This window comes from Vanacampus margaritifer, chromosome 6, assembly GCF_051991255.1.
Source record: "Vanacampus margaritifer isolate UIUO_Vmar chromosome 6, RoL_Vmar_1.0, whole genome shotgun sequence".
NCBI lineage: Eukaryota > Metazoa > Chordata > Actinopteri > Syngnathiformes > Syngnathidae > Vanacampus > Vanacampus margaritifer.
Window position 1 is genome coordinate 3,789,736 of NC_135437.1, and position 11,824 is coordinate 3,801,559.

The following is an 11,824-nucleotide window of genomic DNA, read 5'->3' on the forward strand; positions in this document are numbered from 1 at the left end:
TCATTGGTTCAGCAAACGACAGTGGGTTGATCTCAAATGATGTCACGTTTTTATCATTAATATGCACAAGTCCGAAATTTCAAACAGAGTAGCCACACCAGTTTACGAGTCATTTTGGAAGAAGACGTCCCAGGTGTGAAAATTTCAACATGGTTCAATATACAAACACCGTGTGGAACAGCTTAAACATTGGTTGACATGCAGAGCACTCAAAGTGGGCGGAAGGAAAGAAGTTTTAGTATGAAGGTAAGATTTATTGTACGATTATAGCTCGTAATCCGGTGCTAGCTAGCTCATCTCATGTTAATTGTCACGAAAACTGAACTGAACAGAATTTCTACAGGTACAAATCACGACTTTTACAGGCACACTTTTTTTTTTTTTACAGATATTATTATTTTTTTTTTTTACACGTACAAATCACGACTTTTACAGATACAAATGTATACTTTTTTCTACAGGTACAATTTTTTTTAATACAACTTAAAAACATTTTTTTTACAGGTACAAGTTACTTTTGCACCATATTTACCTCCATACAGTTGTCCTATTTCAAAAAACGACTTGTATTTTTTTTGCGAGCCAGCAGAGGACGATGTGGGACGTGGTATCCTCCCTCCCTCCCCTCTACAGTAATGGCTTGTTTTTGAGCGAGGTGGGCTTCTCAACCTCGGAACTATTCGATCGCATATTCTTCTGTCTTCTAGCGATCTCTTGTTTACGAGTTTCCTCCACGTCGGAAAGACATTGACGGCTTCTTTTAAACCTCGGCGTTCTTTTTATGCCCGCATTATTTTCGTCGCAATGAAAGTCAGAGTTCAAGTTGACCTCCCGTTTTTGCTTGGAAGTGTGCTGCAGACAGTGCAGAGAGTGAAGGCAGATCAGTGTCAGCTTTGAACTGTTTTGGGCAGCATAAGGGCGAAGTGTTGTCTTAACTTGGACGACACACACACACACACACACAGGGAGTTCTACCAATTTACTACAGTTTCACTGTGAACGGCGCGTTCTTTTCTTGGAGTTTTTTTTAGGTGACACTTGTTGCCTCAATGTGAGAGGACAAGAAAACTAGCTTCTGTTTTGCCTCAATCCCTTCCTTTCTTTGTTACACTGTATCTCCATCACTCCACAGTGGACCTTCAAGATGATCTCGGCTCAAGAACCCCGTTCTCAAATCCTGATCACTTATGTCTATTTACTTTCTGTGTTCCTTGGCAACACAACGGCGGATGTACCGGAGCAGGACGGCTTCAATGCAGAGGTAAGTTGCGGTCAAATTCGGTCAATTCTAAGGTCGTTTTCATCACTGCATTCCAAGCATGCACGACATCTAACCTTAATTCTATTTAATAATTCACTTGGGGCTTGCTCGTGGAAAGTGCTCTTCTGCATGGGAGAAAAGTAAATTTCCATATACCTGGGGAAAAAAAAACATTAGGCTACCAGACTGTACCTCAAAGTAATAAATCAATGCGGAAAAATAATGACATGCCATATTAATCAGAAAAGGTTAAATCAAGGAAACTGCACCATTGTACTATGACCTGGATGACTGCTAATCTATGTAGTCATATGCATAATTAATGTTTAAAATTAAATAAATATAACAAATACCTATTCAATAAAAGTCTAAAAAGTAAAATATGCAATTCATATTTAGGCCAAGACCGCGCATTTAATACGCAATTAGGTAACTCAATGTGCTTCACATAAACACATTTACAAATAAAAATGTAAGACATTTAAAAGCAAAGTGAAGAAATAAAAAAACAAGAATTTAAGACATTTAAAAGCAAAGTTAAAAACGAGCTTACTAAAAGAACATACAGTAGTTAATAAAACAAATTGATGTTACCCTTTATTGTAAAACCTAACTATGGTTGCATTGTTGTGCACATTTCACATCCTCTCTTATATGAAGATGAGGTTGTGTTCAATTTTTTACAAATCACATACATATCAGGCAGCAATTTGACTTTGTATAAGGCCCCAAAAAAGTCACAAAAGTTGCAAGTAGTGAGCAGGGCACTGTAACTGAACATAATTACTCTTCTGTGCTCATTATGTTCATAGGGTACAATGTAATGCTTGCAATGGTGATATTGTGGATATTAGGGATGTACTCAAAATATCAATACAGGAATATGTTGATGCGGGCGTCTTTACAATACATGTATCGATATGGAGGTGTCAAAATCGATATTGTACAAGTTTCCTGGCGCGTCTCTGAAAGTTGTTCTGGCTCTGCAGTGCGCACACATTTCGACCAGGCACGGCGCTAGCGGGAAAACGGAAGCGCTAAGTGAGATTAGAAGAAGAAAGCATTTTTGCCAATACATGTACACCCGCTAAGACATTGCCATGTTGGGATTGCACTACACAGCTGCTATAGGGTGCATTTTTGAAAATCTGTTTAGCTCCAGTTAAGCCCTCCTGCATTTTATTTGATATTTAAAAGTATTTTCTCAGCCCCCCTATCTAGCCCCGGGATAGGAAAAAATCCTGGAGCCATGCTTTTTGCCATGTCTAAGTAGAAACTCTGTACATGTTTATTGTCCATGTGCACATGGGTTTTGTGTGTGTGTGTGTGGCCTAAGTGCTGCTGCCTCCATGCTGTACACGCATGAAATTTTGAGTCCTGTGACTCTGCCATGTCAAGAAATCGCCTGCTGAGCTGTTTGTGAGACCCATGGAGGCTTCTCAGACGGCACGTCTAGAAAGTCAGAACCAGTCACCTTGCTTTCTTAAATACGTGGCTTCACGCACTGCAGCTGACTGTCTGGGAACTCCTGGTACTCAATTACAGGTCATATTGATGATCATGATCACAGATGTGCCTAAGTGCAACTGAGTAATGCTTTCACATGTTTCCTTAACATCTGTTTGCATCCTTTATTTTGGCTGTCACTGCAGAGAAGGCACAGGATGGAATGTGGTAATATTATTAGAGGCCATCTGGTTTCTGTCTGCTTTTCTTTTTCCTCCTCGGATAGCTCTCCAGTTATTAAGTAATGGCTGCTTTCCCAGATTAACATTGTTGCTGATGCCTTGCTTTTAGCGTAGTAGATATCGACTCATAACATTTCTCAGGCAAAGGTGACCTCTCTTAATCTCCCAGGCGTGGCTTCGTCAGTTTGGCTACCTGTCACAGGCCAGCAGACAAATGTCCACCATGCAGTCAGCTGAGATCCTGTCCCAAGCCATCAGTGACATGCAGCGTTTCTACGGCTTGGAGGTGACCGGCAAGTCGGACGCCGCCACTGTCGCGTAAGATCCATATTCTTGTATTGCTCTGATGGCTGTCATCTCAAGACATTCATTCCAAACAGTAGCCACAAACTGATTCCAGACATCTTGTGGCAACTACTCATATACTTGTCTTATAAGTTTAACAGTGAAATGCCGCATTTTGATTTATATTTTGCGGTGGAATGATGATTGGCAATGCAAGTAGATCATAGATTTGTTGCCATTATATTTACATCAACAATAACATATAGCGCTTAGATGGGTATGAATTAGGGGTGTGCCAAAAAATCGATTCTCACAAGAATCGCGATTCTCATTTAGTACGATTCAGAATCGATTTAAAATGTCCCAAAATAGATTTTATTTAAATTATTTTATACTTTCTTGCCTTTGTCTGTGTGCCTTTATTGGGAGCTGTTCATGTTGTACTCGATCTGGCCACTTAGGGGCAGTGTGGTTCCACGCGGTCTGATACACTGTTAAGTTGTAGCCACATTAGAGAGTAGAAGGAAAAAGTCACAATCAAGTTATTCCAATAAAAGTAGTTTTTTTGCAGCGTGGAGCTGTTCTTTTGAGTGATAAAAGTGCCGTGAGTAGCTTGCTAATTAGCATTAGTGAGTCAGACGGGAGTAGATCATTACGATTCCTTGCACATCTATAAATTGAATCAAAAATCATTGTCAATCAAATCATTTTGAATCAAAAATTGTTCATAATCGAAAAATCGATTCTGAATCGAATCGCAGGCCCAAAAATCGGCTATCGAATCGTGAAACATTCAAAGATTCCCACCCCTAGTTTGAATGTAATGTTTTAATCACCTAAATTCTGATTGTTTGGACAATAACTTGGAAAAACACCAAGTCAATTTGTAGAATGTACCATTACTTATTTGATAATGAAATGTATGAATTCATATTGAACAAGTCCTCATGTATCAATGCAAGCTAAATACAGTATAAACCAACCCTGATCCTCGAGAGCTCCTGCCCTGTCTGTTTTACATGTCTCCCTCTTCCATCCTCCCACCGACACACCTGATTCGATGAACAGGATCATTATTAGGCTTCTACAGAGCTTTCTGTTGAGCTGATCATTTGAGTCAGCTGCGTTGGAGGAGAGAGACATGGAAAATAGGCAGGACAGTGACTCTCGAGGACGAGGGTTCCCTAAACAATAACGTATTAAGTTTTGTGTCAGATCAAGATTTTTCAGAAGACTTAATGTAAGTATGTAACATAGCCATGGTTAAAGTCCTAATTTTCTACTGATTTCTTCAGTGTCATTTGTAAAGTCTCATTCTTGTTCAACTTGCTTGCTTCCACAGGTTCAAATGATGTTCTCATGCCAACATCAAATCTGAAAGGCAGTTCATGTCATGTATGTGTGTGCTGCCTTTGCTGTGTAGTGCCATGCGTCGACCTCGTTGCGGCCTCCCAGACAAAAAAGCCGACCTGGAAGATGGTACGAGGAGGAGACGCTATGCTGTAACCAGACAACGGTGGGACAAGGACCGTGTCACCTACAGGTATACTTTACTATCACACGGAGCTATTAAGTGCAATGTGTATAGTACCATGAAATACATTTCTATGTGTCAGTATATTGGACCAGCACATCCCGGCCTCCCTGGGAGTGCAAAGGACATATGATGCGATCCGCAGAGCCTTCGACGTGTGGAAAAGGGCCATGGCGCTTACCTTCCAAGAGCTACCGGCTCAACACGGCAACGACAGCCAGGCCCAGCTCGCCGACATCCTGTTGTTGTTCGCCTCTGGTTTCCATGGTGACATGTCCTTGTTTGACGGCGAGGGCGGCTCACTAGCCCATGCCTTTTACCCCGGGCCAGCAATGGGTGGGGATACACACTTTGATGCAGATGAGCCTTGGACATTGGACAGTCCAAACCAGCAAGGTTAGCGGTTTGCTTTTACTTTGCTTTCAAACAAGGAGATCAAATTTATGGCAGCAAGGGTGGTTAAGCATGTCTACCTCACAGTTCCCCCTGAAATTACTTAACCTTTATTGTATTTTTATTTCCTTGTTCATGCAAATCTGCATGCCATTATTCATTTCATTTGTGTTTTTTTTATCTCTTTGCTCCTCTTTCATCTTCTGTTTTGTTGCACATTTTACACACGTCATCTGTCCTGAATTATATTTTACTGTGACTTCCTGTCAATTTAATTCTATGCTGCAGGTGTTGACTTCTTCCTGGTTGCAGTCCATGAACTTGGCCATGCTTTAGGTCTGGAGCACTCCGATAATCCCAACACCATTATGACTCCTTTCTACCAATGGATTCACACGCACAACTTCACACTGCACGAGGATGACATCCAAGGAATACAGCACATATATGGTGAGAGGCTCACACTCTAATTTTATCTTCACTGACAAAAAAAATGCACAAATGACTACTGACAGTATACTTCTTTTAAATGCTTGGAACATATAATATTGAACTTTTTGTGTTTCAGTACAGTCACATTTGTGTTTTCTGTTGCTTAAATTGCACATCATTGACTGACACTGCCAGAGGGTGTTTTGACAGTTGTACAATATGTGCCGTTGCTAGCATTTAAGTGATGTTTTGAAAATGTGAATGAAGAATATGTGAAGTATTTCGACAACAGACTGGATGAATTAAACAGAATGTTAAATTGTAGTGATTTGATCTGACAAGTAGAGGCAACACGTCTTCTCAAACATTTTTGCATACTAATGAACAAAATATTTAAGACCATCAATTGTGACTTTGTACTCATTATGTAACAGTGTTTTCCTGTGTGGTAGCTTTTTCCCCAAAGTAGTCACAGCCATTAAGTGAGCATTAAGGCAGCACATGGATTCTCTTTAAGTATTTTTTTATTGAAAAGTTATTTGCTCAATCTTTCAGTGTGTTAAAGACTTGCATTCTTCCTGTTCCAGGTCCCCCTCTCATTACTGAGGCTCCTCCCACCTTTACTGGTAATCCCAAACATGCATTTCCCACCTCCCATTCACCCCCTGAAGACAAACCAACTCATCCCCCCCCAGTTGATGCCGAACCTGACACCCCAATCCCTACTGAAGGAAGCCCACATGTCCCGAACATGCCTGAACCAACCATCAGAGCGACCACCCGTCCCGCAATCCCCACCACCTCCCATCCTGATCCTGAAGTAACAGCACCAATCAGAAAAGATGTGCCCCCTCCTCCACCAACTCGCCGCCCTCCCAAGCAGCCGGATAACAAAGCTCCTGATATCTGTGATGGCGACTTTGACACTGTGACCCTTCTAAGGGGCGAGATGTTTGTGTTCAAGGTGAGACATACGAAACGTTTGAATTGGTAAATCACAAAACACAACAGAATTGCAAACAAACGCACAAGAAAGTCCGGTGAGCAGTGACATCAAGTGTTTGTCTGGTCATACATGCAGGGTCGCTGGTTTTGGCGTGTGCGTAGGAACCGGGTCCTGGACAACTATCCCATGCCGATATCTGTCTTCTGGGTTGGTCTTCCTAGCAACATTGATGCAGCTTATGAACGCCATGATGGCAAATTTGTCTTCTTTAAAGGTACATCCTCTGCAGTATCATCTTCTCAGTTTACACAGCATGCACTTAACTCATTTAAGAGCATATTCTGTCCTTCAGCAGCTTACTAAAGAACTCAACCCATGTTTTTTCTTCTCGAGAAAGACAACATTGGGAGTATAATTAAAATCTGTGTTTAGATTGAAAATGGTCCATTTAAAGGAAATAGTGCAAACTCAGCGTTTTTCTCTTGCCAAGTCTGAATTCCAAAGAGATTAGAATAATTCAACTCTGCCAATAACTAACGCACATACTTACTGTATATCAATTCCATATATTTACAATAGTTTATTGCAACCAACTATAAGCACTGAGCTATGAATGAGGGGACAGTGTTTTTCCATAACACTCTTTTGACAGTATGGCAGTGTAAATAAAAGAATATTTGACACTTTGTCACATGTGGCATGCTTGACGCCATGTGTGTGTGTGTATGTGTGTGTGTGTGTGTGTGTGTGTGTGTGTGTGTGTGTGTGCGAGTTTAGTCGATGTCATGAATGACGTCTGCAGAGCTTGGCAGCTGCTGCTGGCTCAAGCCAGAACCCCAAAAGGCCTCCAGAGAAAGAATAGATTGCGTCAGCCCTCTCTCCATTGCTGCACATGTGCACATTGTTCACCTTCATAATTAGGCTGTGAAAGCGCTTGCACATTTTTCAATATTTGCCGAAGTTTGAGATAGGTTTGCTATTCCTACATAGTGAAAATAGTCAAATTATCTGACCAAAATGCAGCATGTGCACTCAGATGGAAGCTGGAAAATGTCTCTCAACCCGACTGCAGTATAGACTATCACAGGGGTGGCCAAGTTCGGTCCTCGAGAGCCACTATCCAGCCTGTTTTCCATGTTTCTCTCCACTAACACACCTGATTCATGATCAGGATTGTTATCAAGCTTCTGCAAAGCGTGCTGATGAGCTGGACATTAGATGCAGCTGCTCTGAAGGAGAGCTACATGGAAAATAGGCAGGATAGGGGCTCTTGAGGACCGAACTTGGCCACCCCTGAACTATCAGGTCGTTAGTATTGTGGCACGCCTCTTTATTAGTCATTTGCTCAATCAGTGGTTGTACCAGACCCATTTGCCCCCCCCTGAATATCAAACATTTTGGGGCTCTTGGAACAGAGATTGATTGCGCAAGTGGATTCGGACATCTTTTAAAAAGTCTTTACGTAAAGGTCAAACCAAAAATGGATTAAAACCTTGAACCTCATTTACGTGCAAAGCACCAGGCAACCGTGCTGCTTTTCGTTGACCCATCTGTTTGAATTGGATGTTCTGTGTTTTGTCCCTGCAGATGATCAATACTGGGTGTTTAGGGAAGCAGATGTGCTGCCAGGATACCCGCAGCCTATTCGGGAATATGGTCAAGGAGTTCCGCCTCACAGCATCGACACAGCAGTCTGGTGGGAGCCAAATGGATACACCTACTTTTTCTCTGATGACCGGTATTTTACACTCAATCCCTTTTCAGGCTTCTGCATACAATTTAGCTAGTTATGTTGAATTTTTTTTTTTTTTGTGTACATTAATATTAATCTGCATAAATATTTGTCGGTGTAGATACTGGAGATTCAACGAGGAGACCCGTAAAGCAGACCGAGACTTCCCTAAACCAATCAGCAGATGGGGAAAGATCCCTCCCTCACCCAAAGGAGCCTTCCTCAGTGATGATGGCGGTAAATGATTACTTCGACTGTAGTAAATGACTGAAGGGGATTTCAAGAAGAGCAACAATAGCTTCCATCCATGACAAATACAATCAAGTCCAAAAGTAGTTAGGACAAAAAGAGGTGTTGTCAGGGAAAGAATCAAAAGTTAAGTGAAATTGTGTCGTGTTAAATGTCAATGGAGGTTGGTTAGGCTGGCGCAAGTGGAGCAAGGAGAAGGCTAAGACGGGAAGAACGAGCTCTCTGCTTTGAGGGCTGGCCAGTCCCGCGCTTTGGAAATTAGATTTGTGGCAGCACTGCTCTAAAAGCACCCAGCGGATCTGGAGCCCATCTGAAAGGTTCAAATGGTTATAGGCAACCAATACGATCAATTGTGGTTCTTTCAACGTCCATACCAAATATTACTGCATGAATACAACATATTGATTATTGTAAGTATGGCATAGTAATGGAAAATGATTCCTATTAATTGACATGTTTCCCATTTGCCTTCTGTCCTATGGCGTGTAAACTAAACTCGATTGTTGAGCTCCAGCATCCTTACATGTTGGAAAACATCCATGTTAGGTGCAAGATGAAATTGTCCAAACTGTAGGTCTGAATGTGGATGTGAATATTTGTTGGTCTGTATGTCCCTTGCGATTGGGTTCTGACCAGTCCTGGGTGTAACCTGCCTTTCACCCAAAATGACCTGGAATGTGGTCCGACTCACCTTTGACCCTAATGAGGACAAAGAGTATAAACATGCATGGATGGAAGTTGCAGATTTATATCAAATGTGTGTCCTTTTGTTGCACACAGTCCTGATAAACAGCCAGGTAAACACAACCTGCCTTTTGTCTCTCATGCAGCATACACCTACTTCTACAAAGGCACCAATTACTGGCGCTTTGACAACCACAAGACAGTAGCAGACAAAGGCTACCCACGCTCCATCCTCAAGGATTTCATGGGCTGCGTGGGCGTCCCGGATCCTCAGCCAGACCCAGACATGGAGCCCGGAGCTGAAGACAAACCCACCAAGCCTTCAGACAGAGGAGAGGATGAGCGCAAAAACGTGGACCGTGGGGAAGATGAAGCTACGACACCGGAAAAAGATGACGGCCCAGAGGTGGATGAGGATGACAAAGAGGTGAATGTGGTGGTGACGGTGGCCGACAACGGATCCAAGGTCATGACATTGGTCATGGTGGTGGTTCCTCTGGTGCTCATCCTGTGTATCCTGGTCCTCATCTACACCATCCTCAGGACTCTGCAGAACAAAGAGACTCCCCGAGCGCTGGTTCATTGCAAGCGCTCGCTGCAGGACTGGGTGTGACGCACACTAAAACAGATGCAGTACACACACACACTATTTTTTGGGGGATAGGAAGTCTGTTTTATCATGGCTATTTAGCCATGCATAATAATTAACCTGTGAAGAGGCTACGATAGTGCCTGTGGAGCTAGTTTACAATTTCCCTTGTGCCTTCATCCTGCCATAGACTTACTGTGAAAGACACAAGGCACAATAGCAATTGACTGTTTGCAATCATTTGTAGCCATACGCAGATTGATGTTTTTCTTAATGAGTCAGCAATGATCACGGATCTTCTTGAGGCCAGACATTTGCACTTGGTGTTCCTCTTCTCTTTTGTTGTTTTACTGCTCCTGCTTCCTTGCCGATGCTGTTTGTGTGTGTGCATGCGTGCAAAAGCACTTTTAAGTGTACACACACACGAGCAGGGGCCGTCCTCCGAGCAGCGCAGGAATGTAAGACAACACATGCCCAAACATCACATGATCTGGAATGCCGCTGAAAAGAGAAGACACGCTTGGAGACCACTTACTTAAACACAAGCACATAATACAGCGCAGACTCTCGGGCTCCAAACTTCGCTCCTCCCAACAAGATGACTATTCAGGCTCCACCACTAAATGTACAATCTCAGCGGAGTCGTATTGTTGTACAGTGTGGCTCGTGCCAAGGTTGTGTTGAGATTCACTTTGTGGTATTTAACCAATGACTCCTTAGCTCTAACTTAAAGTGAAACAAAGATAGGCGTCCATTACAGATACTGGTGTAGGTGTCGAGTGCGTGCCGAATAAAGAAGAACAAGGCCAGGGTCTGGTTGCCATTAGGCCCACATGCTGCAGATTCAGTAGTGTCGGGCATGAAGAAAGGAGAAAGAAATATAAGAGAAGAAATGAACATGTTGAGGAGGAAATGAGAGAGAATGAGATGAGGGTAATGCAAAGGCACTGCCAATTTTTTCCCCTTGTAAAATGCGGAATGAGGGAAGAAAAGAAAAAGGGAGGAGCAACGCTGGCGTTGTGCCTCTTGACCTACATGATTCAAATCCCACTCCTCTTTTTTCTGTTTGTTGCCATTAGCAGATGACTTCCTAATTCCAACTCCTCCCTTCCTCTTCTATCTTTCTGTCCACTTTTCTGCAAATTCCCAGTCTCACTTTACTTTATTTGGTCCAACATGTATTCATTTAAACTGCATTCTTCTCCAGCAGGAACCTGAAGATTGATGCCTTCTGTGTGCATTGCAGTTTTTGTTCTTCTCACTTTGAAATGCCAAATATCACAGACTCTGTGGACTTTTCCCTCTACATTGATTTTTTTTTTTTTAAAGACCTACTTAAAATTTGCATTGTACATAGTCGAATAGTGTCAAAAGTGTTCATGCATGCAGAGCATGTTTTGTATCGGGGCCTGCACACTCCTGTGTGGAATTTGCTTTAAAATTGACAATAAAGTTCATAGGTAAAAACAAAACGACACCAGCAGTCCCCCCTCCTCCTCCTCACATATGTTTTTGATCAACTGGGAAGCCTTTCTTTCCAAGGCTTCTTTTGTGTGCAATATGTTTTTCCACCACAAGAAGGAGCTCTTTCTCAAAAGTGACCGAATCCACATGGCAATAAATTACATTGTGTTTTGTACCAGACTAAATGAATACAAATGAATTTTGCTTTTTTAGATGGATTATCCAAGTGACCCTAGGTTGGTAAGGATTTAGGTAAGTGTATTTTATTGTTTTCTACTGTGTGTCTTTTGTCCACTGGTAACACAGTTTCCAAGTGAGGATTTTTCAAAGTATTGTGCAATTTGTGTCTTCTTTATTTATTTATTTTAAAAGTGATGTTCATAAACTGTAGTTGGCAGGAGATCAGTCCAGGGTTTACACTGCCACTTGCCCCAAATCAGCTTGGATGGGATAGAATGAAGTTCACGCCAATGAGAGCAAGCAATATGGATGGATGGATTTTTGTTATTGTTAAAAAATGATTTTCAGTTTTGGTTTGTATAGCGTACAGTGTGTTGTCTGTTTTGA

The 11,824-nt window shown here is 42.1% G+C and overlaps 1 protein-coding gene across 6 annotated transcripts; it reads left to right on the forward strand.

Annotated features, from left to right (window-relative positions):
• The first annotated feature begins 100 nt into the window (after positions 1-100).
• mmp15a (matrix metallopeptidase 15a) lies at positions 101-11,265 on the forward strand. Of its 6 annotated transcripts, XM_077569030.1 has the most exons (12): positions 101-246; positions 1,133-1,261; positions 3,119-3,267; positions 4,658-4,777; positions 4,851-5,164; positions 5,450-5,611; positions 6,181-6,219; positions 6,289-6,557; positions 6,675-6,813; positions 8,127-8,277; positions 8,393-8,508; positions 9,351-11,265. In XM_077569030.1, the coding sequence occupies exons 1-12, from the start codon at positions 199-201 to the stop codon at positions 9,815-9,817; spliced, it is 2,103 nt and encodes a 700-aa protein (XP_077425156.1). In that variant the 5' UTR covers positions 101-198; the 3' UTR covers positions 9,818-11,265. The 6 variants fall into 6 exon arrangements, with proteins under 6 accessions (XP_077425156.1, XP_077425150.1, XP_077425155.1 ...); XM_077569024.1 differs by having other exon boundaries at positions 6,181-6,557; XM_077569029.1 differs by lacking the exon at positions 101-246 and adding an exon at positions 609-655 and having other exon boundaries at positions 6,181-6,557.
• The last annotated feature ends 559 nt before the right edge of the window (positions 11,266-11,824 follow it).